At 43.2% G+C, this 27,282-nt stretch overlaps 1 protein-coding gene across 13 annotated transcripts in view; it reads right to left on the reverse strand.

The window, feature by feature from the left end:
• Positions 1–27,282, reverse strand: part of ctnnd2b (catenin (cadherin-associated protein), delta 2b) — a 1,542,927-nt gene that overhangs the window by 182,538 nt on the left and 1,333,107 nt on the right. For all 13 annotated transcript variants that reach the window (XM_069906986.1, XM_069906993.1, XM_069907003.1 and 10 more), the window contains one exon: positions 15,620–15,752. In XM_069906986.1, the coding sequence (XP_069763087.1) occupies positions 15,620–15,752 (133 nt within the window). The remainder of the gene's footprint in view (positions 1–15,619; positions 15,753–27,282) is intronic.

Below are 27,282 nucleotides of genomic sequence, written 5' to 3' on the forward strand. Positions count from 1 at the left end.
TAATAAAGGGTCTTGACCCAAAGCATCAACTACCCATTTGTTTAATCAGCATATCGTTAGCTAACAGCACAAGGGCAGCATTATGCACTAGGCATAGTTGTTACTTGCCAAATCTCTTCAGTAGCAGTTTCCAAATATTAACGACCACCACAAGAACAATGATGGCAGATATACAGGAACAGTTGTACTTTATCCTAATTTGTAAAATACGTTCACGGTTTCCTCATCAGTGCCAGTTCAAAACTTTAGAACTCTCAACCAAACAATGAGGTATCTATGATATGAATCTGGCAGCTGAAGGAGGCTATTCATCAGTTCGAGGGAAGATATAGATGGGCATTGAAGTCATCGTTGCCATGAACAGTAAAGGTAATGGCACGTAAAATCTCCATGCTTTCTGAAAGCTATGTCAACCAGTGGAATGAGGAGGATGTGTTCCAACCATATCTCAAAAACTGGAACACTCTCTCACACATCAGAAAAGCCCCCCCAGGAAGAATCTCCTTCAACAGGACCTCCACTGAGAGCGTCCTGGCCGCCTGCACCATAGTGTTGTTCAATTGCTACAGAGAAGAGGATTGGATGTCAATCCACAGGACCATAAGAGTGGTCGAGAGGATCACTGGGGTCTCCTGCACCCCCTCCCCCCCATTAACATGATCTACTGGCATCGTTGTCTGAAGGGGGTGCACAAAGTTGTTGAGGATTCCTTCCACAGCATCTTTCAGCTGTTCCTGTCAGGAATGAAATACAGGAGGATCAGAGCCAGCACCACCAGACTGACCAACTTCTTCCCATCGGCAGTGAGAATGCTAAATGACCAAAGGAACTGCTCACACTGACCATCCGAGACTCTCATATTCACGGAACAATATTTATTTATTCATATATATCTCAATACTTGTCCTGAATATGTATTGTTTGTCTGTAGGTGTGTTATGTCTGGTTGTGTGTCTGTGTGTCTTGCTCCGAAGACTGGAGAACGCTGTTTCGTTGGGTACTATTTGTACAATCAGATGACAATAAACTGGACTTGACAATGGGGTTTGAATAAATGTTCACATTTGATGAAAATGAAGACCTGTACTCAAAGTACAATGATACACGAAAGTGAATTTAAACTGTAGGCTGACTGGGATTACCTTGATGTAAAGAAATTAAACCAGAAATGGAATTGAGCAGCTGTGAAGCTATACCTCCAGGGTGCCAGCAATATCAATGCAGCAGGAATGGAAACAAAATAGTGAGTAGCAGTGCTGTTTGAGGAGCTGGGATTATTACTTCTTCCTGGCTGCTTTTGGGATAATGAATGATGACTTGTATTTATTGCCTCTTGAACAATCCCTGAGGGCCAAAGCTGACCTATTTCCACTCTGATTTTGTGGGCTCCAAAGTGGCTATTGAGGCCACTGAGGGAATTGTAGATTCTTCCAAGGATGGGGCAGGGGCCTATTGCCAGTGTGGGCATTAGCAAGTGTTCCACATTAGGATAGAGCATTAAAGCACAGGCCCTTCGGCCCACAATGTTGTGTTGACCCATGTAAACCTACTCCACAATCTAGCATTTCCTTGCCTTGCACGCATAACTCTCTATTTTTCTTCTATCCATGAGTCTTTGGAATCCCTCCATTGTACCAGCCTCCACCACCATCCCTGGTAATGCATTCCAGCCACCCACCACTCTCTGCATGGAAAGCTTACTTCTGATGTCTCCCCGAAATTTTCCTCTACTCACCTTAAACAGATGTCTTTTGCTATTTGCTAAGGTTGCCCCAGAAAAAGATTCCAAACCCTTCATAATTTTATATCACTCTACTAAGTCACTTCTCATCATTGTTCCAAGGAGAAAAGGCCTGGCTCTGATAACCATACATTGTATGAGCGTTCCTCTAACTAAGGCAACATCTGGCAATTCTCCTATGCACCCAGTCCTAAGCATCTAAACTCTTCCTGTATTGAGGTAACCAGAACTGAACGCAATATTCCATGTGTGGACTAATCAGCATTTTGTAGAGCTGCAACATTACCTTGCGGCTCTTGAACTCAATCCGCTAGCTATTTATTATCCTGAAGGCTACCTCTCTCCTTTGATTGGTCAGAGGAGTCAGTGGGGATATTGTATTTCTTCAAGGACATTTTAGGCTGATCCTTGAAACTTTTAATCTTCTTTCCTGGTAACCTCTTCCCATAACCCAGCTCAAAATCAGGATCAGATTCGGAATTTATTGTCATGAACAAGTCACAAAATTTGTTGCTTTGCGGCAGCATCACAGAGGAAATATGCATATAGACCACCTTACAACAATTGTGTGGCCAGGCACAATTCCAATCCCATCTACAAGTTTGCCGATAACACCACAGTTGTCGGCAGAATCACAAATGGCAATGAGGAAGTGGACAGGAGGGAGAGAGATCAGCTCGTTGGATGGTGTAACGACAACGACCTTGCACTCAATATTAGCAAAACCAAGGAGATTATTGTGGACATCAAGAGGAAGTGAGGGGAACACGGCCTAGTCCTCATTGAGAGGTTAGGGGTGGAGAGGGTCAAGAACTTCAAATTCCTGCATGTTAACATCTCTGAGGATCTGTCCTGGAGTCTGCATGTTGACACAAACACAAAGAAGGCTTGCCAGCGGCTGTACTTGGTGAGGTGCCTGAGACGGTTTGGTGTGTCATCAAAGACTCTCGTAAACCTCGACAGGTGGACCGTGGAGAGCATTCTGGCTGGTTTTATCTCTGCCTGGTATGGAAGCGCCAACTCTAAGGACAAGAATAAACTCCAGAGGGTTGTTAACTCGGCCTGCAACATCACAGCCACCAGATGTGATCCTTTGAGGACACCTACATGAGGCAGTGTCTTAAAAAAGCATCCTCAATCCTCAAGAACCCCCACCACCCAGGCCATGCCCTCTTCACTTTGCTACCATCAGGAAAAAGGTACAGATGAGCATTCAGCGGCACAAGGACAGCTTCTTCCCCGCTGCCATCAGATTCCTGAATGATCAATGAACTAAAGACACTGCCTTATTTTTCGTTCACTATTATTATTATTATTATTATTATTTTATTTTTATTGTCATGTCATAAGATGGTTACAATATGAATGTTTGCATTTGGATTCTGCTGCAAACATTGAATTTCATGAATTCTCCCTGGCAATAAATCCTGATCCTGATCAATAAAAATAGGGTATGAAATATCAAAGTACGGCAGTGTCTTTTGTTCATTGACCGTTCACGAATCTGATGGCAGTGGGGAAGAGGTTGTTCCTGTGCCACTGAGTGCTCGTTTCCCGCCCCCCCCTCCCCACCCGATGGTAACAGAGTGAAGAGGGCCTGGCCTGGGTGGTGGGGGTCCTTGAGGATAGGGGCTGCTTTCCCCCTCTTGTCGATGTCCAGATAGCTCATAAGAGAGTTTGTTTTGGGAGTCTGATGCCAGTAACACAGCTGATGAGGCTTGTCCACGTAACTAACACCACAAAATATTGGAAGTACCCTTACAGTAACGTTAAATTAGAAAATCCTGACATAGTGGTCTTAAACATCTCAGTAATTCAATGCAGTGGCTCTCCCTGTGCTGGTCTTCCATATTTTCTACCATCATAAGAGGACGTTATTTTGTCCCTGAGAGTCTGTGTGCCTCACAGAGCAATGTCCTTCCCCTTTAATTAATTTCTGTCATCCATTCTCCTCATAATCCATCATCTCTCTCTTGATTCTACCACTCATCTAAATACTAAGAGCAATTTATGGTGCGTGACTTTGGGACGTGGGAGAAAACTAGAGAAAGTGTGGGGAGGAGTGGAGGGGGAAGAGTACAGGAAACTATGTGATCCGATTTATCGTCAGAATACATACAACTGTGAGATTCTTTTTCCTGCCGACGAGGCAGTTACCATCTATTGGTAGTGCAAAAAATGTGTACTCAATGTAGACAAAGTAGACAAGAAAATGTAAACAAACTGACTGTGCAATACAGAGAAAAACAATAAAGTGCAAGAGTTCTTATATTAGAACTCAACTGAGTTTGTTGCTGATGGTAGAGGGGTAGCAGCTGTTCCTGAACCTGTTGGTTCGAATCTTGTGGCACCTGTACCTCTTTCCTGATGGTAGCACCAAGAACAGAGCATGTGCTGGGTGGTTGTGGGTCCCTGGGACGATTGCTGCTGCCCTCCGACGGTAGCGCTCCCTCTAGATGTTCTTGATGGTGGGGAGGGTGTTGCCTGTAATGTTCTGGGCTATGTCCATTACCTTTTGCAAGACTTTACGCTCAGGATATTGGTTTCCCCATACCAGACCGTGATGGAGCCGGTCAGCACACCCTCCACCACACTTCCCTAGAAATTCGCCAGGGTTTCCAACGTTAAACCAAACCTCCGCAAACTCCTGCAGAAGTTGAGGTGCTGATGAGCTTCCTTGGTATGCTGGCTCCAGGAAGGATTCTCCGATATAGAATTTAAATTTTGGGGAGAAATGATGGGGAGAAATGTGAAAACTCCACACAGATAGCACTGGAGACCAGGACTGTTGATTGGTGATCGGGGTTGCTGGAGCTACAGACCTATCCTGTCCTGGGTGAGTGAAATGTTTGGGATTCAGAAACTCTTAAAGAGTAACATGAAGATAAAAAGTTCATTTTATCATGGTTTTGACACTTGGTTCTCTGCACATTCTGACAGTTTGAGGGCTGTCATGATTCTGTTTGAAAAGACAGAATAACCTTTCATGGAAGGATGGCAGATATTTCAAATGCGATGATAAAAGTGGTTTTAATGTAACTTCATGAGCTGGAAGAGATATCTCAGCCCTGTTGAGGGTGCTTTGAGCAGAAAAAAAATGAAGAGCTTGCACCAGTTGCAAGTTGTTCCCCTCACCTCTGCATACTTTTCCATGGCCCATCCAGACATTCGTTGTACACCCGTGGCGCCCATGTGTACAACACTGACACCAGGCTGAATGTTGAAACAATCTCAATGTTGCAGGCAGACAATATAGGCTGACCTGCCAGTGTATTACAAATGGGTGCTGCATGGTCAGACGTACCAGATCTAAATATTAAAATCAAGGTCCTGAGGGTGTTTTGAGGTGGTTCTGTGACATTATTCAAATTGCAGAGGTGGCCTGCCTGATGTTTTGGACCAAAATCACCTCGAACAGATGATCTGTTTTTTTTTTAAAACCTTTACCTTTTGACCCTAATTAAAAAGATTGGCTAATTGGCTGGAAAGCAAAGATCGCAAAAGGCATTAAACAAAGCAAGATATTGCCGTCTCTTGTTAGGCGAGGTGGGAACAAAGTCTTGTACCTCTCTTTCCCTCTCACTCTCTGTTATTAATTCCCCTGCGAACATGTGATGTTAAAGTACAGTAAAACTGGGTATCCGGCACCTATGGGGATTGGTAGATGCCGGATAAGTAAATTTGCCAGTTGCTTGAGATTGTGTACTGCATGATTGGCAAACTAACCACTGTTGGGGGAGGGTGCTAATTTTAAATGTTCATATATTTTAACTATTTATTTTCCATAATTTTTTTTGCCCGTTGCTTGAGGCTGCTGGTTGCTTGAATTCCAGATAATATGAATTTTAACCGTCTCTCCATAGCCCCTTTTTCACTGAGATCCCGCGATTCTACCATAAAGGAGACCCACCATTAAGCTGGCTTTGCTTGTTTACGCTGAACCAACAACGCCAGCATAATACAATTCGGCACCACTGCTGGCCTAAAGGCGGGACTTCAGTGACCCCCTCCCTCCATCCAGTGTTCACACCTTTTACACGCCTTGAAGAGGGTGTGTAAAAGAGGCTTGCAGTTTCTAAGATTAAAAATCAGCAATCATCAGGTATTTGGAAGGGGCCAGCTTTCATGATGAGGCCGTCTGAGAGGTTGCTCCATTTTCAGGCTCAAACTACTCAAAGAAAATCTAAGGTCAGCCCCAAAGTCAGATGAACAAATCAATCAGCTGCAATTCAGGCCGTGGAATTTTGCTCAGCTCAGATTTACCGTAGCTGCTGCGCTTGCACAGGCAATAATAACAAGCGCTAAAATGTTTGCTGTCCACTCTTTAAAGGATTTTGTTAGCTTGTTGCCTTTGTGTTCACATCCCAGATAGCGCAGTGCATTCCACTGTAATGGAGATTAATGCACACCACCGTGACTTGGTGCAATACATGATTTATGTTCTTACAAGTAAGGTTGCCCTTATAAATAAGTTATGACCACCCCAGAGACAGCAAGATATAAATCATACTCTCATTCAAGCATGTTATAAAGCCAGCCAAGCATGCTTTCTTTGCAAAACAAAACAAAAAAAATTTCCTCCAAATATTTCCCTCAATTAAAAAAAAAATCCTCTATAGAGTTTCGGTGGTACGAGCAATACCTGCATTTATTTTCAAGCTCAAGCCGCCTTTCAGATGGCGCATTGACCTTTGAACCATGTCACGCACACGGCGAAGGCACTCACACGTTACTGCTTCAAATTCCAGGATTATGACACAATAATAAAACTGTGTGGAGATGCAGCGAAGCTCTACGACATAGAAGGGAACTTGGTGCTGATGCTGTCCGCATGCATCTGCCCTTCATGTCTTTCGGGTTATTTTGGGAGTGGCTTTCTAAGTGGCGTTGGCTCGTTGCTGCAGTGTGTCCTGTGGGTAATGTAGCTGTGGGACAGGCGGGGTGGAAAATCCACTATTCTGAAGAGAGGATCAATTTAAATTTCAGGCATACATCATGGTCACAGGTGATTTTGGCCCAGGAGTCTGTACCTCCCAATTTACCTGGTACTTTTTTGAACGGTGGGAAGAAACCAGAGTCCCCCCCTTGGGAAAAGCCACGTGGATACAGGGAAAACGTACAAATTCCTTATAGACAGCGATGGATTTGAACCCGATCGGTGGCGCTGTAAAGGTGTTGCGCTAACTGCTATGACAACCGCGCCGCTCCGATTGGCTGATGTCCATGAGGAATGCTTTTCACTTGACTTTGCGGTGTTCCCTGACATCACTCATCCAATCTCAGTCCAAAGATTTATTTTTTTTAATTATCATTTTAAAATCTTTTTTTATTCTTTCTGTATTTCTCTCTGTTTGTTTACATCCATCATCTGTTTACAGTTCTTTATTTGTTTACATGCACAGTTTTTTTGCACTACCAATAAGTGGTAATTCTGCCTCGCTCACAGGAAAAAGAATCTCAGGGTTGTACGTGATGCCACATTCGTACGCTGACAGTAAATCTGAAATTTGAGATGGCACATGAAAGAAGAAAAAGCTAGAGTGTGGATGACAATACTGATAGGATGAATGAATTCATCCAATTATTTTTATCTTATGTATTAATAACTAGAGGACTTCATTCATAATACAAACTGGTATTGGTTATTAACATTTCACTTTATTGAATAGTAGAATCTTGGTTCTGAATCTGAAGCTAAATTTGCTTTTGTCTAAAAAGCATGTCTGGACTTCAGAAGTAACTAAACAAACTGCAATGAACTCAGGGCATGAAAGGCATCACAATAAATGAAAAAAATAATTCTTGCTCAGGTCCTTGGCAATAAGGAGCAATTGAAAAAATCACTAGGGGGAAAACAAGAGACCTCATTCAAGGATGGATGAACTTAAGTCAAGGAGGATGATAGAACCAAGGCTGCTGTGCAGAGATATTTCCAAAAGGCCAAGCACATCAGTTCATGTTGGGGTCAGGCTTGTCAACATTAAGATGAGGGAGTAAAGGACTTCTGCATCTTTACGCTGAAGAGAATCATTGAGCAGGTGTGAGAATTGTGGCAATAAAATATAGTTTATCCACTCGGAATCACATTCACCAAATGACTCAGAGTCCCCATGACACTGTAAATAGGAAACTAGTTTTGTAAGCAAGCATCCAGTGTGAAGGCAACAGAACCTCAACCCCTTTTTCTGTCGTCATACCCTGAAAATCACTACTACACTTAATAATACAAAGTTGTTAGTTTTCAATAGGAATAAGTGAACACACTATAACAATATACTGACCAAGTCAGCTCAGACAATTTTGTTCTTAAGTTTGTAAATTACAATTTAAATGGCAATTGTCAAAAATGGCAGGCGTTTAAATTTAAATTTAGACATACAGCATGGTAATGGGCCCATGAGCCTGTGGCGGCCAATTAACCTACAACCCCCCAGTAGGTTGCGAATGGTAGGAGGAAATTGGAGCACCCGGACAAAACCCGCGCAGAATTGAGGAGAACGGACAAACTCCTCATAGACAGCGTGGGTTCGAACCCCAGTCCCAATTGCTAGTGCTGTTACAGCGTTGCACTAATCGTGTGCAGTGAACTGGGATTCACTGGTAGGGTGATGTACTGATGGCTGGCTCCGCCCCCATCTGCTCACTTATAACTCCAGTTTCCTGCCTAAATCCAGAACCCTTCTGAAGACTACTGTGAGAACCTTTCCTCAGTTATAAGCTAATAAAAGCATTTGTTCTCCCTCCAGTCGTGAGAGCTTTTATTCACGCTGTGTGTCATAGAATCTTTGGGATGAGTTCTTGGTTAGCAGTTAAATGAAATACCTGATAAAGAATTTTAAAAATCTTTCACAGACCATTTATTTCCCTTATTTCTAGTGGCTATTTAATACCAAGAGTAGGAAGGTCAAGCATGGGAACTGCCTACACTCCAAGCCTTCCCAAAGAGCAGCACTGTACTCCTTATAGGGGCTTCCCTGTAGAGTCCCTGTGGCCCCACCTTACACAAAAGAACACACGCTGCCGGCGGCCAATTCTATTCACCAGTTTGTCCAACCCCTTCAGTGTCTTGGCAGCACTCTCACACTCCCTCCCATGATGACCATCCCAATTTATTGTATAGCAACAATTTCCTGCGGCTGCAAGTGTGTTGCTTTCAATATGGTGTGCCCCTTCAATAGCTTCTTGTGGGGATTGCAGTGCTGCCAAGGCCAGGTCAGTAAAAATGCCCTGGTGAAACTGCCACAGTTTGGCATAGTGACATAGGTGTCTGGCTAAGTTTTAGATGAGCACAAATTTACAGAGTGGAAAGTAAGTAAACAGCCAACCTAGCAAGAATGAAGAACCCGTAAGCAGAGAACGGAGGTGATATAAGCAATGCCACTGAGGTGGAATTAGGCAGGTTTGGTGGTAGGACGGATGCAAGCTGAAAAGTCTACCTAGGGGTGCAACAGAAAGGGAAAGTTGGAACAGGTGGGTCCAGCTTTAGGGAGTGGCCAAAGCAGGTGGAGCTGGTGCCAAGTAAAGACGGTTTAAGTCAATAGTTTTTGCATAACATCTCTGCTTTCTCCTAACCTGCTCGCCTTTTCTTTCCCCTTCCCTTTCCAGTTCTTCCAGTTCTCCTCCCTCTCTTCCCCTCCTCCCCTTGATCATCTCCCACCTTTGCTACCCCCCCCCCCCCGCCTTTTGTTGGGACACCTGCCCACACTCTTTCATACTTTGATGAAGGGGTCAAGCCCGAAACGTTGGTTATGTACTTTTACCTCCGCGACACTGTTGAGTTTCTCCAGCATTTTGTGTCTTTACTTAAGCACTTGTCGGCTTCAATCTCGAACTGGAGAACATTTCTCCTCATCCAGTGACAAGCCGCAAGACAAAATCTGAGGCATTGGAAAGGTCTCTAAGATTGTGGTCAGCACAATAGAGGAACTCTATAGATGCACTCTATAGAGGAAGAAATAAAAAGGGGGCCAGGGACACATCATGGGTAAAGGAAGGGAGAGACAGGGTGATGCAAGTGTTTGAAATGTGGACAGCTTAAACAGCCAGAGGACCTTCCCACTGATGAATGGACAGACAGAATATGTATGGTCTTAAAAATTAATTAAAAAATAAGTCCACAAAAACACATTTACCATGTAATTTAAAACATTAATATTAATTAATTAACTTCTAAAAAATTAAATAATCCCATTCAACAGAAGTGGACCCCTTGAGCTAGTCAATTACAGAATGTCAGATTCACTTGCTGACATGTGCACTCCAGGAAGTTAATCTTTCTCGATGCTCTCACCAGCTATGTGAAAACAGCCAAATGGCTGATTGATTGTTAAGAACAGCTTCTCATGTTCAATTAACCTGACTGATTCTAATAGTTTCCAGGCCCCATGCAAAGTCAAATTGACTTTCCTTATAAATGCAGAGGTGAAAATATGGAAAGGCAGTTTAAAAAGCAGATGGTTCATCACAGGGCAACACAGTTAGCATCACGCTGTTACAGTGTCAGCAAACCAGGGTTCAAATCTGTAAGGAGTTCGTACTGTTGCAAGCTCTTGTTTTTTAGTGAGTCTTACTTTAGGGATTGGTTCCTGGTGCAAAACCCTCACAGATTTTTACAGATTCTGAGGCTACAGTGAGTCCAAACCACAAACAGTGCTAATGCTCTCAACTAAGATCCCAGAACAATGGATGTTTACTCAAGAAAAGACACGTGGTGAAAGAGAAGTCATATGATTATGAATCATGTTTTTGGGACATTGAAACAGAATTCAGTATCATCTGCAAGTCATCTAACGACATTGAATCTTTGTGTGAAATGGACACTTCTGCTTGTTCACCTTGGCAGGGGAAACAGTGATCCACTGTGACCATTGTAATGGTCATTTCGATTGACCAACATCTGGGCAAAAGAACCAGGAGAATTGTCCATTGGATCGTGACCATTCTGATGGTCATTTCATCTGACCCTTGCGTGGGGTTTTGGAAGCATCGTGGAAGTCACACATTTTGTTTCCCTGACACAAGTAAGAGGGGACGAAAGAACATTTCTCTGGAAGCAGCTCAACAAGGATGTGTGAGTTTTGAGCAGTCTGATCACTCAGTATCTCACCAACTTCATGATTACTTCTGAGCATCAGTTTAAAAGTCTGCAACACCAGATTTCGAAGATTGAACTTTGAACCGACTTTCCAGAATTGTGCCTAAGCTGTAATGGTTTGGGTTGTCCACACACACACACACACACACACACACACACACACACACACACACACACACACACACACACATATAGGTATATTTGCACATAGTTGGAGTTAAGTTTAGATTTAAGTAAGATGTAACATTATTAGTATTTATTAATAAAGAATTTATTTTAAAAATAACATTGTCTTGGTGAATTTATATTGTTGCTGGTCTGTGACATAGCAGTACGTTCTCCCCATGTCTGCGTGGGTTTTCCCCACACCTTTAAAATCATACCAGGGGTTGCAGGTCAAATGTGTGTAATTGGGCGGCATAGGCTTGTGGGCTGAAAGGGCCTGTTAGTGTGATGTCTTAATTTAAATATGTGAGAAAATGGGTTTCATAAACAAATTCAACAAGCAGCATATTTTGGATCCAAGGTTTGTAGAGCCCAACCTCTTCTTTATAACTACCAGTAAATAAACAATTAAATAAAACTGCAGGATGTTTTCCAAATTCATGAAAACAATCCATATGCCCACGACAACCATAGTCACTGACGTGACGTCGTAAGTCTGCAGTCATTTTGTAATAAACACACCAAAATGCTGGAGGAACTCAGCTGGTCTTTACAGTGTCCATAGGAAACAAAGATATATTGACAACATTTTGGGCCTGAGCCCTTTGTCAAGGAAAATTCAGAAAAGGAAGAAGCAGGATATATCAGAAAGTCTCAGAATTCAAACAATGGGGGAGGAACCAGACCAACAAAAGGTGTTAATTGGATGTGATAAGGGTCTAAGTAGAATTTATCATGTCTTTGTGTGAAAGGGAATGGAGAGACAACGGGGGAAGGGAGTGCAGGAGGTGTGGTTTAATGAAAGCCAGAGAAGTTAATCTGGTTGGAAGATGCCCAGTTAGAAGATGAGGAGTTGTTCCTCCAATTTACGGGCGGTCTCAGTTTGGCAGTACATGAGACCATGGACAGACATGTCAGTAAGGGAATGGAATGGAGAATTGGAATGGGTGGCACTGCGAGATTACGCTATTGCAGTGGACAGAGCTGAGGTGCACAAGGGCCCCGAATGGTGGAAGTGTGGCCGCAAGGGGAGGATCTCCTGTGTCTCAGGAGTAGGTCCCAAGGAGACAATTGATGGGGAGGGAGGAATGGATGAAGGATTCACAGAGGGAGCAGTCCCTGTGGAAGGTGATGAGGGGAATATGTGTCTAGTGATGGGATCATGTAGTAGGTGGTGGAAATGATGTAGGAGGATGTGTTGGATGTGGAGGCTGGTGGGGTGGTAGGTAAGGACAAGAGGAATCTTGCCCTTGTTGTGCATGGGGGTGGAAGGGGCCAGGGCAGAGGTGCAGGTAATGGAGGAGTGCCAAGTTGATGGTGGTAGAGGGAAAGCCATGCTGTTTGAAGAAGGAGGACATCTTTGATGATCTGGCACGGACCTCCTCATCCTGCATGTAGATGTGATGGAGACAGAGGAATTGAGGGAATGGAATGGAAACCTTACAGGGGACAGGGTTGGATGTGATGTAGACAAGGTAGCTGCGGTTTATGGAAGATGTCCATCGAGAGTTTGACTCCTGAGTTGGAGGCAGAGAGATCAAGGAAAGGGAGAGTGTTGCTAGAGATGGACCAAGTGAATTTGAGGTCAGGGTAAATTTGATAGCAAAGTACATAGATGGGTCGATCAAACAGCACCAAAGTAATCAACGATGTAGCAGAGGATGAGCTGAGCGACCTTGCCTGTGTAGGCTTGGTGCATGGATTGCTCCACATACCCAACAAAGAGGGAGATATAGCTGGGGCCCATGTGGGTACCTATGGCTACCCCTTTAACCTGGAGAAAGTGGGATGTCAAAGGGGAGGTTCTTCAGACTGGAGGAGGGTGGTGTGGAGGGGAACTGGTTGGTTCTATTGTCCCTTTCCTCGATCTCTCTGTTTCCATCTCAGAAGACAAACTCTTGATAGATATCTGCAAACCCACCAACTCCCACAGTGACATCAACCTCTTCCCACCATGTCCCCTCTTCTGTCTCCATTGTATCTGCACCCAGGATGAGGACTTTCATGCCAGATCATCAAAGATGTCCTCCTTCTGCAAACAACGCGGCTTTCCCTTTACTACCATCAACTCGGTACACACCCGTATATCCTCCATTACCTGCAGGAAGGCAAAAAAAAAGAAATAAGGATGTTTTGGCAGACAACATAAAGGATAGTAGGGACAAAATTGGCCTCCTTGAAGATCAGAATGGCCAGCTTTGTAAGGAGCTAAAAGAGATGGGGAGATCTTAAATGTTTTTTTTTTCATCAGTATTCACTTAGGAAACAAGGCACATAGTCATGAGAAGGAAGGAAAACAAGCAGATCAAATAGAACGAAGTGCTTGCTGTCTTAAAGCAAATAAAGGTGGCTAAATCCCAAGAGCCTGACAAGATATTCCCTCAGTCCTTGGGGGAGGCTAGTGTGGAAATTGCAAGGGCTCTGGCAGAAATATTTAGCCACAGGTGTGGTGCCAGAGGATCAGAGGGGAGCTCATGTTGTTCCGTTTTTTAAAAAAGGCTCCTAAAAAACACTGAAAATTACAGGCCGGTGAGTCTAACATCAGTAGTAGGTAAATTATTGGAAGGTGTTCTAAGAGATCGGATATACAATTATTTGGATATCCAGAAAGTGATTAGGGATAGTCAACATGGCTTTGTGTATGGTAGGTCATGTTTAACCAAATTTATAGAGTTTTTTGAGGATGTTACCAGGAAAGTTGATGAAGGAAAGGCTGTGGATGTTGACTACATGGACCTTTGACAAGGTCCACATGGCAAGTTAATCAGGAAGGTTCAGATACTAGGTATTCATAGTGAAGTAATGAACTGGAGTTGACAATGACTGGACGGAGAAGCCAGAGAGTAGTGATGATGGCATCTCAAAGTGGAGGCCTGTGACTAGTGGTGTGCCTCAAGGATTGATGCTGGGACCATTGTTGTTTGTCATCTATATCAATGATCTGGATGATAATGTGGTAAATTAGATCAGCAAGTTTGCAGATGACAGTAAGATTGAAGGCATTGTGGATGGTGAGGTGAGTTTTCAAAGCTTGCAGAGGGATTTGGCCCACCTGGAAAAATAGGATAAAAAATGGCAGATGGAGTTTAATGCAGACTAGTGCGAGTTGTTGCATTTTGTAAGGGCAAACCAAGAAAGGATGTACACGGTGGATGATAGGGAACTGAGGAATGCAGTAGAACAGAGGACCTGGGAATACAGATACATAATTCCCTAAAAGTGGTGTCATTGGTGGATAGGGTAGTAAGGAGAGCTTTTGGAATATTGGCCTTCATAAATCAAAGTATCGAGTATAGGAGTTGGGATGTAATGGTAAAGTTGTATAAGACATTAGTGAGGCCAAATTTGGAGTATTGCATGCAGTTCTGGTCACCTAATTACAGGAAAGATTTCAATAAGATAGAAAGAGTGCAGAGAAGATTTACTAGGATGTTGCCTGGACTTCAGGAACTGAGTTACAGGGAAAGGTTAAACTGGTTAGAACTTTATTTTCTCATTCTTAGAGAATGAGGGGAGCTTTGATTAAGGTATTTAAAATTATGGGAGGGATAGACAGAGTAAATGTAGATAGGTTTTTACCAGTGAGTGTAGATGAGATACAAACCAGAGGACATGGGTTAAGAGCGAAAAGGGAAAAGTTTAGGGGGAACACGAGGGGGAACTTCTTCACAGAGAGAATTGTGGGGTGGGAGTGTAGAATAAGCTTTCAGCTGAAGTAGTGAATGTAGGCTCAATTTTCACATTTCAGAAGAATATGGACAAGCACATGGATGGGAGAGGTATGGAGGGAGGGCTATGGATTGGGTGCAGTTCAGTGAACGTAGGCAAAAATAAATGCTTCAGCACAGACTTGGAGGGCTGAACAGGCCTGTTTCTGTCCTGTGGTGTTCTATGGTTCTATTTGCTGTATCATGTAGGAAGTTGGAGAAACATTAAATTAACTTTTATTGAATTTAACATTAAGCATATGCTCGCCACAAATGTAACAGAATGTATTGCAGCTGTTGCGACATTCAGGAGACATTTCCGCTGTGTTGAATCTTACTGTAGAAAATAAATACTACTGTTAAGTACACTCACTATGGTATTGCGTGAAGAACATGCGCATCAACATGCATTCAATCTATATCAGTGTAAAGCACAGCATCTGAACATGTGAGCTGCTTTTATAGCCTGTCTGCATCTATCCTGACGAAGCATGCCCAGACCTAAGACAACATTTGCATAGCACCTGCACTGAGTCCATGGCCAGGCATTGTGGCACTGACCAAAACAGCTTGGTTTGTGGGCAATGTACTAGTAGACATAAAATATGTCTGGACATCTTAAAATAAGTAATCTCTCAAAAAAGTGTTATGTGATAAGGAAATATTAAGGTGATTTTCATGATCAGCAGCCAAAAATCTATAAAATACACCCAAAAGTGTTCAGGAAGCATACTCTTCGTTGTCCAGTGTTATCATTGGTGTATGGGTGGACTTCTTAATGAGCTTGCAGTTTCACATTTTCTGCTGGAGAAAGGATTGGACTCACCAGCTAACGGGTTAATAATTGCTCCATGCAGCAGGTAGAAGGCTGAGTTTGGAGAAGACACCTGAGTTTTCATTACGAGCACTCACCTCCGCCTTGATCTTATTGTCTCCAAAGCACAGGTGTTGCAGGTAGGCTGCTGCATTGGATTGCACTGAAGGGAACTGATGCTGCAACATCTGGATGACCTCTGGAAGCTCAGGATCTCGCCAGCCAAACTCCCTGTAAGAATGTAGATATTGTATAAAATACATGGCAATGATACTGCAATCATTTGTTCCTCATTAATGCAGCAGTAAAAAAAACCATGCAACATTTTATGAACAATATTGTGCAGGCCATCCTGTATAATAAATGCCTTCTGTATTAATCTGTGCTGATGGTTGATTTTATTTTTAAGTGCTGAAAGTGAACTCTTTCATATGGGCATCATATTTCTCAGCATGCGCAAATCAGACTTCATTAAAGTCATTTTACTTCGTATCAATGAACAGTTTCATGATTAATCCTGCCCCTTGAAGATGACACGCAGTTGTATTTCCTTGAGATTCAGCAGCGTGTACACATATAAAGTGGCTTGGAGTGCAATGAGACAAACAGCGCCAACTGCAGATAAACACACATCAACCAAAGAAATGAATAAATAAAAATGAATTAACGCCAGCAGAGGTACTGGAGGAAGATATTCACCCTCTCAGGCAGTTTTCTCCATTCACTGCGACCACTACTAATCGATGTTCTTACTCAATCAACTTGCCTTCCTTCTCGGGTTAGTAGATCTCAGAATCAAAGTTAAAAACTGAGCAAACAACTACTGGGTGTTTTTGGGGAGAAAGTGTGCCCCAATTCCACCACCCTATCAGTAAATTATTTTAAGCTACCGTATATTTCCGGTGGATAAGGTGACCTTCAGATAAGACAAGATGCCAATTTCGTGGTTTTAGCTCATATTGGTGCTATAAGACGACCCTTAAACATACTGGTATCATACGTGTGTTGACTGAGCTGGTGGGTGTAGCCGGTAGGTGGGTGAAGCACCGACACAAAGCGATTCACGGTTCAATTGGATGGCGAGTGCTGAAAAATCCTTTGCAAAAGGCAGGGCAATGCACGCTGCATCACTTGATGAGCTGTGTGATTTTGCGATCAAAGCATGGGATAAAGTGAAAGTAGAGACTGTGCTAAAATCCTTCAAGTGCGGTATCTCTAGTGCAAGGGAGGGTGCGGAGGATGACTTATTGTGGGACATTGATGAACCAGATTCAATTGGAACCCATGTGATGGCAGTGTAAACAGTGAAACTCTGGATCTGCTTGCTGAGTTTTTTGCATCAGACAACAAAGCTGGTGATTTTCAAGGATTTTAAATGAGTATGATGTGATTTTTAAATTTTTTTACAATTCTTCTAATGTGGTTACAGACCCCACCGTCATCACAAAACAAATCCCTCTATCAGGCTAATCAATTCTGAAGGATGAAACTGAAGCAGGAGCTGTCCTTTCAGCACCTCACATCTGCTCATTATTCAGTACAGCGTGGCTGACCTTTATCTCAGCACCACTTTCCAAACCAATTCCACAATCCCTTCATATCCAAACATTTATTCATCTTTCTTTTTAAAATATATTTATTGAGTTTAATTAAAAATATACACATAATAATTGAAGGCATAGTTTGAAATACAAGACATTATTTATGCTTCTCAAATAATGCCTAAATCTGACATGGTGTAAATTGTGTGTACTCCTCTCGATCTCAATATATCTCAAAAAAAGGAAAAAACAAAGAAAGCCGCCCCCCTATTAATCAAAATCCCTCTCTCTAAACAAGGTTTACTTGTATATCTAATAGACCTCAGAAACGAAAGGTGACATTTGGAAACCAGACGGTGCTGTTCGGGAGATTCCAAACACCCTAATTTGTTAAATTATGATAATGCTCCATGAACGTCTTGTAAAAATTCACTTTTACATGTATAACAATGAATCTAAATTTTCCTAAACGTAGGAAGGACATGACCTCCTATGTAACCATAGGGCATGAGTAGGTGGGGTAGTCTTTCCATTTCATCAGAATTGCCCATCCAGCTATCAATGAGGTTAACAGCTAAAATTTGCTTCTGAGATAAAGTTAATACTATTTCCTCTTGACTTTCAACTTTCCCATAGAGGGTCAATATCAATTATTCATATTAATTTGATGGATTTGAGAATAGCTTCATTAGATAAGATTAAGATTGATTGAGTGCATGTCATTTCCAGTTGAGGACTGGGATACTGTTTTAAATTTGATTAATTAATCCTCCTTCTGTGCACGACATTGTTTGCTGCAATTCAAAGTGGTGCATAGAGCACATATTTCAAAAGTTAAACTAGCTCGCTTTTATCAATCCATTATGTGATAAATGTAAAATTTTCAAGGCTTCATTGATACATAAGTTTTAGGCTTGCCCTAGTATAGAAGATTGTTGGGAAAATTATTTTCAAACTTTATCAGTTATTTTTAGGGTCAAATTAGAACCAGGCCCCTTAGTTGCTCTGTTTGGTTTATCTGAAGAAGAGGAAATGTCACTGACTTCATCTCAGAAGCGAATTTTAGCTGGTGCTATTGCTGAAGTTCACATGCTTGAAGAAAGGTCCTAAATGGTCAACCCCTTATTCTGAAACCGTGGCAACTGGCTTTAATTCATCAAGGCCAGAGAAAACATATAGCTGACATCCACACAGTCAACCCCCCATGAATTTCAGATACAGTAATGACATCACCGCTCATTCATCACAGTCTATTTAATCTCTCTTCAACCCCTGCCACCTGAAGAATCAGTCTGTTGAACTGTTGCTTTATTCCCTCTCTCTTTCTTCAGAGAGCAAGAATAGAGTTGACTATAATATTCCAGTTGAGATATCCCTGGGACCTTATCTTACTGCACCCTACCATCAGCACCTTTCAGCTACTCCCATCAGGAACAAGATACAGAAAGTATCGGAGCCAGAACCACCAGGCTGAGAAGCAGCTTCTTCTACCCATGGGCAGTGAGACTGCTGAATAACTGAATGAACTGCTCACACGAACCCTCCAAGACTCCACTATTTGTTAAATAATATATATTTATATGTGGTGTTTTCCTATATGTGTGTTATGTCTGGTTGTGTGTTTGCACTGAGGACCAGAGAACACGGTTTCGTTGGGTTGTACTTGAAAAGTTACGCATTGCTAATTTTCTTTCTGAAAAACAGTGCAAGGATGCATGCAGCCACTTTACACAATATCAGAGCACTTTATCATCAATTAAATACTTTTTCAAGTACCATAGTGGCTATACAGGGAGGGTCAGATCGTCCAAAACAGCTGCAAGAAAATTGTTAAATCCACAAGCTTCAAATTCATGAACTGAGTGTGTGCCATTACTATGCCAGACAGAGTCTAGTGTGAATGAACAAGAAAATGGGACCAAATGATCAAGAAAACCAGACACAGGAAATCACAGAAGCTCATCATTTATAGCCCCTGTGCATTTGTGAGACATGCAAGATTATATAGAAACTGGATAACTATTGCGTCAACATACTAAAGAAAATCTCAACAAACATTGAAGATGTGGTGTAATCTGCACCATTGAAGAAGCCAATGAGACAATGGGAACATGGAACTTGGAAAGATGTACAAGAATACAAAGTTTATCAACTCTAATTGAATCCAATTAAAAGTTTCAAAATATGGCACAGTTAGTGTACTGGCTAACACATAACTCAATGCTATTACAGCGCCAGCGATCTGGGTACAAATCTGGCACTGTCTGTAAGGAGTTTGTAAATTCTCCCTGTGTCTGGGTGGATTTTCCCCGGGTTCTCCGGTTTCCTCCCACCCTTCAAAATGTACAGGGGTTGTCGGCAATTGGGTGTAATGGGCCAAAAGAGCCAATTAATGTGCTGTATGTCTAAATTTAAATTAATGATCTACTGCTTCCAGTTGCTACTTCAACATATCCATGATATTTAAAACGAACAATCAGCAATGCTCAAATAAAGGTTTTACACTAGTAGAGGGGTTCTCAACCTTTTTCTTTCCACTCACATCCCACTTTAAGTAATCCCTCTTACATTGGTGCTCTGTGATTAGTAAGGAATTGCTTAAGGTGGGATGTGAGTGGAAAGGGAAGGTTAAGAATCACTGCTCTTGACCCAATTGTTACTGAAATATTTTGCTGGAGAAAAATTGTCATTGGCCCATTTCCTTTGGAGTTCTGAAACCTTGCACGTAACGAGTCAATGAGGTACGATTAAAACAGTGGTTTTCAAACTTTTTCTTCCCACCCACATCCCACCTTAAGCAATCCCTTATTAATCACAGAACACTGATGGCATAGGGATTGCTTAAAGTGGGATGTGAGTGGAAGGAAAAAGGTTGAGAACCACTGAGCTATGATTTTCTTCCTTCAGGTAATCTGTTGCAGAATCTAAGGTAACACTCTAATTTTTGGACATTCTTGGAAGGCCAGGGTCCAAGAGTAAAGCTGCAACCAGGCAAGAGACTTATGGAAGAGAACTAAAACAGCCAATCACACTGTTTTGATGGTCATGTTGTCATTACCCTGAATCAATCAACAAAATTCTCTTGTGTAAAGACAAAAATTCATAAATAATTACTCAGCTTCCTCCCACCATTCAAAATGTACCAGGGGTTTCAGGTCAATTGGGTTTAAACTGGGAGGTACGAGATCATGGGTTGAAATAGCCTGTTACCGTGCCGTATGTATAAATTTATACATTGCACCCAATTCAATACATACAAGAACGGAAAAGCAACACTTTAGATTTTACATGGTGAAGGTGCATGGATGAATCGCTATTCATTAAATCTCATATTCCAGTAATAATAAAATATCTGTGACATGAATTCATTCTTTGTGCTTTTATGTCTTGCAACAATGGACAACATCCATAAATGGGAAAGGAGTTGATGAGGTGAAAGATGTATTAGATGGAGGTCCAATATGCTTCAAGGAGCGCCACTGTTGGCGTAGTGGTGAGCACAATGCCGATACAGTGCCTGCGATCGGGACCTGGTTTCGAATCCCGCCCTGTCCATAAGGAGTTTACAAGTTCTCTCCATGTCTGTGCGGGTTTTCCCCGGGGGCTCCAGTTTCTTCCCTTCGTTCGAAATGTACCAGAGGTTGTAGGTTAATTGGGTGTAAATTGGGCAGCACGGACTCATGGGCTGAAATGGCCTGTTAATGTGCTGTATGTCTCTATTTAAAACAATGACATTAAATGAGAGATGAATGGTTGCATTAATAGTCATCTGTCTTCACTCCCAGATGAGCAGAACACCTTTTATGCTCACCTTGAGAAGGAGAAACCCAACGGTACCAAGGAGAATCCCTGCAAAAGTTGGTGACTCTGTGATATCTGTCTCTTAGACCAACATCAGAACATCATTAATGAGGGTGAACCCTTGCAAGGTGTCAGGCCCTGATTGCGTACCTGGCAGGGTACTGAAAATCTGTGCCAACCAACTAGTTCACGGACATCTTCAACCTCTCATTGCTGCAGTCAGAGTTTCCCACCTGCTACAAAAGGGCATCAATCATCCCTGAGCCCAAGAAGAGTGGTGTGAGCTGCCTCTATGACGATCACATCGACTGTAATGAGAGATTGCTCACGGCCAGAATTAACTCATATATAAATGAAGACCCGGATCCACCACAATTTGCCTGCAGCCACAATCGCTCTGCAGCAATCTCACGGGCTCTGCACTCGGCCCTGGATCACCTGGGCAAAAGCAACACATACATCCGGCTGCTTTTCTTTGATTACCATCTCTTCGATTATCATCCCTTCAGTCCTGGTCAGCAAGCTTCAAAACCTGGGCCTCTGCAACTGGATCCCTGACTTCCTCATTGAAAGACTACAGTTAGTGTAGATCGGTAACGACTCCTCCTCACTGACAACTAACACAGGCGCACCTCAAAGATGCGTGCTTAGCCCACTGGTCTACTATCTCAAACCCATGACTGTGTGGCCAGGCACAATTCAAATGCCTCCGACAAATTTGCCGAAAGTTGTCGGCAGAATCACAGACGGCAATGTGGAAGCATACAGGAGGGAGATGGATCAGCTCGTCACAACAACAACATTAGAAAAACAAAGGAGCTGATTGTGGACTTCAGGAGGAAGTCTGGAGAACACAAACCAGTCCTCAGCAGTGGAGAGGGTTAAAAACTTCAAATTCTTGGCTGTCAAATGTTTTTGAAGATCTATCCTGGGGCCTCCATGTCGATGCAACCATGAAGAAGATTTGCCAGAGGCTATACTTCATGAGGAGTTTGTGGAGATTTGGTCTGTCGCCAAAGACTCTTGCAAATTTCTACAGGTGCACCGTGGAGAGCATTCTGACTGGTTGCATCACTGTCTGGTATGGAGGAGCCAGTGAACAGGACAGGGAAAGGCTACAGAGAGTGGTCATGGGCATCAGTCTTCACTCCATTAAGGACGTCATTAAGAGGAACTGTCTCTAGAAAGCAGCCTCTATCATCAAGGACCCTCACCACCCAGCCCATTCCATCTTCTCAATGCTGCCATCAGGAAGGAGGTACAGGAGCTGGAAGACTCATTTCCAACTTTACAAGGAAAGTTTGTTCCTCGGAGCCTGTATTTGGATTATATTGAGGTCGAATTATTAAATCCCCTTGCCGCACAGTAGTGGTGTCACTCCAAACCAGGGTAATTAACTGATGAATTTTGTTGTTATGGGCGATCTCCTTCTTTCTCTTTCCTTCTTTCTTCTTTTGGGGTGGGTGGGTTAGGGAAAGGGGGTGGGGGGGGTTGTAGGGGGTTAGTTTTAAAATATCATGTATGTATTTTGTGTATTGTTTTTAAGTTTTATTCATTATTTTTCAATATATGATTCAATAAATAGGATTTTCAAAAAAAAGTTTCTTCCCCTCCACCACCAGATTTCTGAAACAACAATAAAAGCTACAGACTCGACCTCACCTTGATTCACTTTTTTGATGAATTAATTATTTTTGAATATTGTAAATTTAAGTTTATTTAAATTTAGACATAAAGTAACAGGCCATTTTGGCTCACAAGCCCACGCTGCCCAATTATACTCAATTATCCTAAAACCCTCGGTACATTTCGAACAGTGGGAGGAAACCGGAGTCCCCAGGGGAAACCCACGCAGACACGGAGAGAATGTACAAATTCTTTATAGACAGTGCGGGATTCGAACCCTGGTCCCGATTGCCAACCGTACAGTGCATTTACAGAACTGTAATTTATAGCAAATTTTCACCTGTAATGTACAATACTGATGACACAAAACAACAACTTTCATGACCCATATTCATGATCAATGAACCTGATTCTGATACTTCTGAATGTTCTGATCTCAACTCACTATTGATCTGGATTCAATAACACCATCTACAAATTTGCCAACGACACCATGGTAGTGGGTTGCGTAAAGGAAGGGATGAGTCAGTGTACAGTATGGAGATTGAAAACTTGGCTGAATGGTGCAGCAACAACAACCTTGCACTCAACGTCACTAAAACTAAGGAGCTGATTGTTGACCTCAGGTAAGGAAAGCCAGAGATGTACAATCCAGTGACCACTGGGGGATCACAGATGGAGAGTGTGAGCAAATTTAGGTTCTTGGGAGTCACTATCTCGGAGGATCTTTCCTGGACCCAACACACTAATGACACCATGAAGAAAGCAAATCAGTTCCTCTACTTCCTCAGGATGTTTGATATGACACCAGAAACCCTGGCAAATTTCTATAGAGATGTGGTGGAAAGTTTGCTGACCAACTGCATCACAGTCTGGTATGGGGACACCAATATCCACGAACGCAAAGCCCTGCAAAAGGTAATAGACACAGCCCAGGATGTCACAGGCAGAACTCTCCCCCCTATTGAGTACATCTACAGGGAACGCTGCCATCGGAGGGCAGCAGCAATCATCAAAGACCCTCACCAGCCAGCACACACTCTATTCTCGCTGCTGCCATCAGGAAAGGTGTAGGTGCCACAAAACTTGCACCACCAGGTTCAGGAACAGCTGCTGCCCCTCCTCCAACAAACTCCTCAACAACAAACTCCATCAGGGACTCATTTAAGGACGTACTTGTGCACTTTATTGATTTTCTTTTATTCTCTCTGTGCAGTTTGTTTACATTCATTATTTGTTTATTGTTCTTTTATTTGTTTACATGTTTAGTTTACATACAATTAGTGGTAATTCTGCTGTGCCCGCAGAAAAAAAAGAATTTCAGCGTTGTATGTGACGTCATTTATGTACTCTTACAATAAATTTGAAATCAACCTGTATATCCAAAACATGCAGGGTTGTGTTTAATTGGGTACAGTTGGGCGGCATGGGTTTCCGTGGCTGGAATTGGATTCTACCATATTGTAAATAACATTTAAATAGAGAAAAAAAATAGGGCAGTTCTGCCCCACCAGCAGAACAAAAGCTGGGATTGTACTGATGGAGCTGAGTACCGTGTCTGTCAGACCCGATTCCATGTCGATGACATCACTGTGGGACAGCTTTCTCAATTGAGAGACCTATCCACAGAGGCTTGTGAGAAGGACCTTGCAGGGAGAATGATTTGGGGACGGTTTTACCATGTCCGGGATGAGCGTTAAACTTGATGGCAGGTGGGGTGCTCGGTTTTACAGTGTGGTGTCGGTGGTGACAGCCAGTTCATGCATTATAACCTCCTTATAACAGCCTCTTGAGTCACGACCAAATGGTCCACTGAAGTCAGGTACCAGACTATCATCATTTCACAAATGACTATCATCAGATCGGGCCACTTCAGGATTTGGCTGTTCAGCAGTCTATCAATCTGAAAAATAGCTGGTGAACCCTGTAACTCATGTGGAAATGAGCCCCAGCACCAGACAGTACCTTTGGGTCAGAGGAAACTGGTTTTGCTTTGAGCCGTAACCCATGAAATCACACCACTGATAGATGCAGGCCCTTTCACGGATATAAGGATGGCACGGTTAGTGGAGGGTGGCACAGTTGGAGTAGTGGTCAGCTCCACGCCATTACAGCGCAAGCGATCGGGACCGAGGTTCGAATCCTGCACTGTCTGTAAGGAGTTTGTACGTTCTCCCTGTGTCTGTGTGGGTTTTCCCTGGGGGCTCCGGTTTCCTCCCACCGTTCGAAACGTTCCGGGGGTGTAGGTTAATCAGGTGTAATTGGGCGGCACAAGTTCGTTTAGCGAGTTGTTATGTCTAAAGATTTAAAAAATTTAAAAAATAACAACATGCCTTTATTCCACCTAGATTCTGAGGCAGAAGCCACATCAGCTGCCTAGGTTTGGCAGCAGCGACCTGGCCTTGAAGTCAAATGTTTGTCTCCACCTCAGAGATTTAAACAAAATCTAAGTTGCCATTTTCAATGCAATACCAAAGGTGGGTTCCCTGGCCAGGGGAGATGTGGAACAATCTTTTGGATTTGAAGTTAAACTGGCACTGTAGAAATTCTCAGCTCCTTTTCAAGGAGACTTCTCGCCCCTTCCCAGCAACCCAGTGCCCGAGCCAACATTTATTGTTCAAGTAATCCAAAACAGGACACACTGCTAATTCACCATGCTGGCGGACTTGTGTGTGTAAACGACTGCTTTACTTTCAATATTACAACAAGGACAGCACTTCACTGAAGGCATCATTGTCAATGCTGTATAAACAAACATTTTCTATAACTTTCCGTGAATGGATCTAACCATGCTCATCACACACGACCTATTTCAGTCCAAGTAGTATTGGAAAGGTGCAACATGGAGCCCATTCGGGTCACCAAGTCAGTGCGGCCAGTATCTAATTCGACACACTCTCTTGCTTTTTCCACAGATGTCATTTCTTCCCTTTAAATTATTTGTCCATTTCCCTTGGACAATGGAGCCAACTTCCACCACCCTTTCAGGCTGCGTGTTTCAGGCAAAAGCATACAAAAAAAAAAATTGACAGATCTCGTGTAATGGTTAGTAGCCAGTCTTGTCTCCCCGCAATGTTTTCCTGAGGGAGTAGCAAAAAGATAGGAGCTGCTCTGTTGCAGCCCTGCCTGTTGGACAACACACGTGAACAACAGTCCTGGCTGTTTGTTCCAGAGTTCCAGTTAAGATTCGCCTCGAGTTTTCAGTAGCCCGCCACATGAACTGGTCCGTATGCCGCAGAGCACCCCCCTCACTGTTCCGTCGCCGTGGTCACCGTCCCCGCGGGTCGTCTCCTCCGCCTCTCCCTCTCAGATGTGGGGGTGGGGGGGTCTTCCTGTCATCCAGTCCTCCGCTTCCCGGGGGTCTGTAGCACCTCATGGCTACTGCCGATTAATAGGCGCTGCCATCTTAGGCCCAGACCCACGGTCACGGTCAATTAAAACCCACCTCCCCACCCCGTTGGCTCCATTGAAAGCCCATTCAGAATCGATAGCAATTGACTGGGCAGCTGTACCCCGCGGGAGCGCTTCATCTCCGCTTCCTCGCTTCCTGGGGGTCCGCACTAGAGGCAGCATTGCCGCTACGGCTCTGGCAGCGCCATCACCAGGGAGGGTGCAGTTAGGAGATACAGGAGAGAGATGAAAAGGAGCAGATGGAGCCAGGAGGAGAGAGGGGGAGGTGAGGGAAGGAGCTGGAAATAGCTGGAAGGAGATTGGACCCAAGGACAAAAGGGAAGATGGGAAGTGGGAATGTAGTAGGGGGATGTGTGGACTGTCAAGGGTAGAGACATAGGAACTGGATAACAGGGGGGGGGAGGGGGGCAGGAGTCTTAGATAGAAGGGGATGTGCAAGAGAACTGTGCTGGAAGAGGAGGAGAGACAAATGGTCCAAAGTGGAGCAGGTTAGTTTAAATCAAATCATTCATTGTTTGGGTTGTTGACCACCCAGGTGCTGTTCTTCCATTTCTGCTTGCCTTGCCCCTACCCCCACCACCACCCCCAGTAATGGAGGAAGCTAAGGACTGAGGTTGGAATAGGAGTGCGAAGGGGAAATTAGAAAAAGATGAGTCACCACTTTGATCCTAAACACTGACTGTCCATTTCTATTCACGTATGCTGCTGGACCCAATCAACTACATTTTTCAAAAGAGCCAGGGGACATTACATCACAGAAACAGGCCATTTGGCCCTTCTTGTCTGTGCCTAACTATTTTCCTGCCTGGTCCAGCCCATATCCCTCCAGATCTCTCCCATCCATGTATCTGTCAAAATTTTTCTTAATTGAGCCCACATTCACCACTTCAGCTCCCACCACTCTCGGTGTGAAGAAGTTCCCACTTATGTTCCCCTTAAATCTTTCCCCTTTCACTCTTAACCCATGTCCTCTGGTTTTTATCTCATCTCAGTGTAAAAAAAAAAGCCTAGTTACATTTAGTCTGTCTATACCCCATATAATTTTAAATACCTTTATCAAATCTCCCCCTATTCTTCTGCACTCCAGGGAATGAAGTCCTAACCTGTTTAACCTTTCCCTGTAAATCAGTTCCTGAAATCTAGGCAACATTCTAGTCAATCTTCTCTGCACTCTTTCTCTCATATTAATATCTTTCCTGCAGTTAGGTGACCAAAACTGCACACAATACTCCAAATTTGACCTCACCAATGTCTTACACAACTTTACCATAGCATCCCAACTCCAATACTCAATACTTTGATTTTTAAAGGCCACTATGTCAAAACCTCTCATTACAAACCTATCCACCTGTGATGTCACTTTCAAGGAACTATGTATCTGT

The sequence above is a fragment of the Narcine bancroftii genome, chromosome 1, assembly GCF_036971445.1.
Source record: "Narcine bancroftii isolate sNarBan1 chromosome 1, sNarBan1.hap1, whole genome shotgun sequence".
NCBI lineage: Eukaryota > Metazoa > Chordata > Chondrichthyes > Torpediniformes > Narcinidae > Narcine > Narcine bancroftii.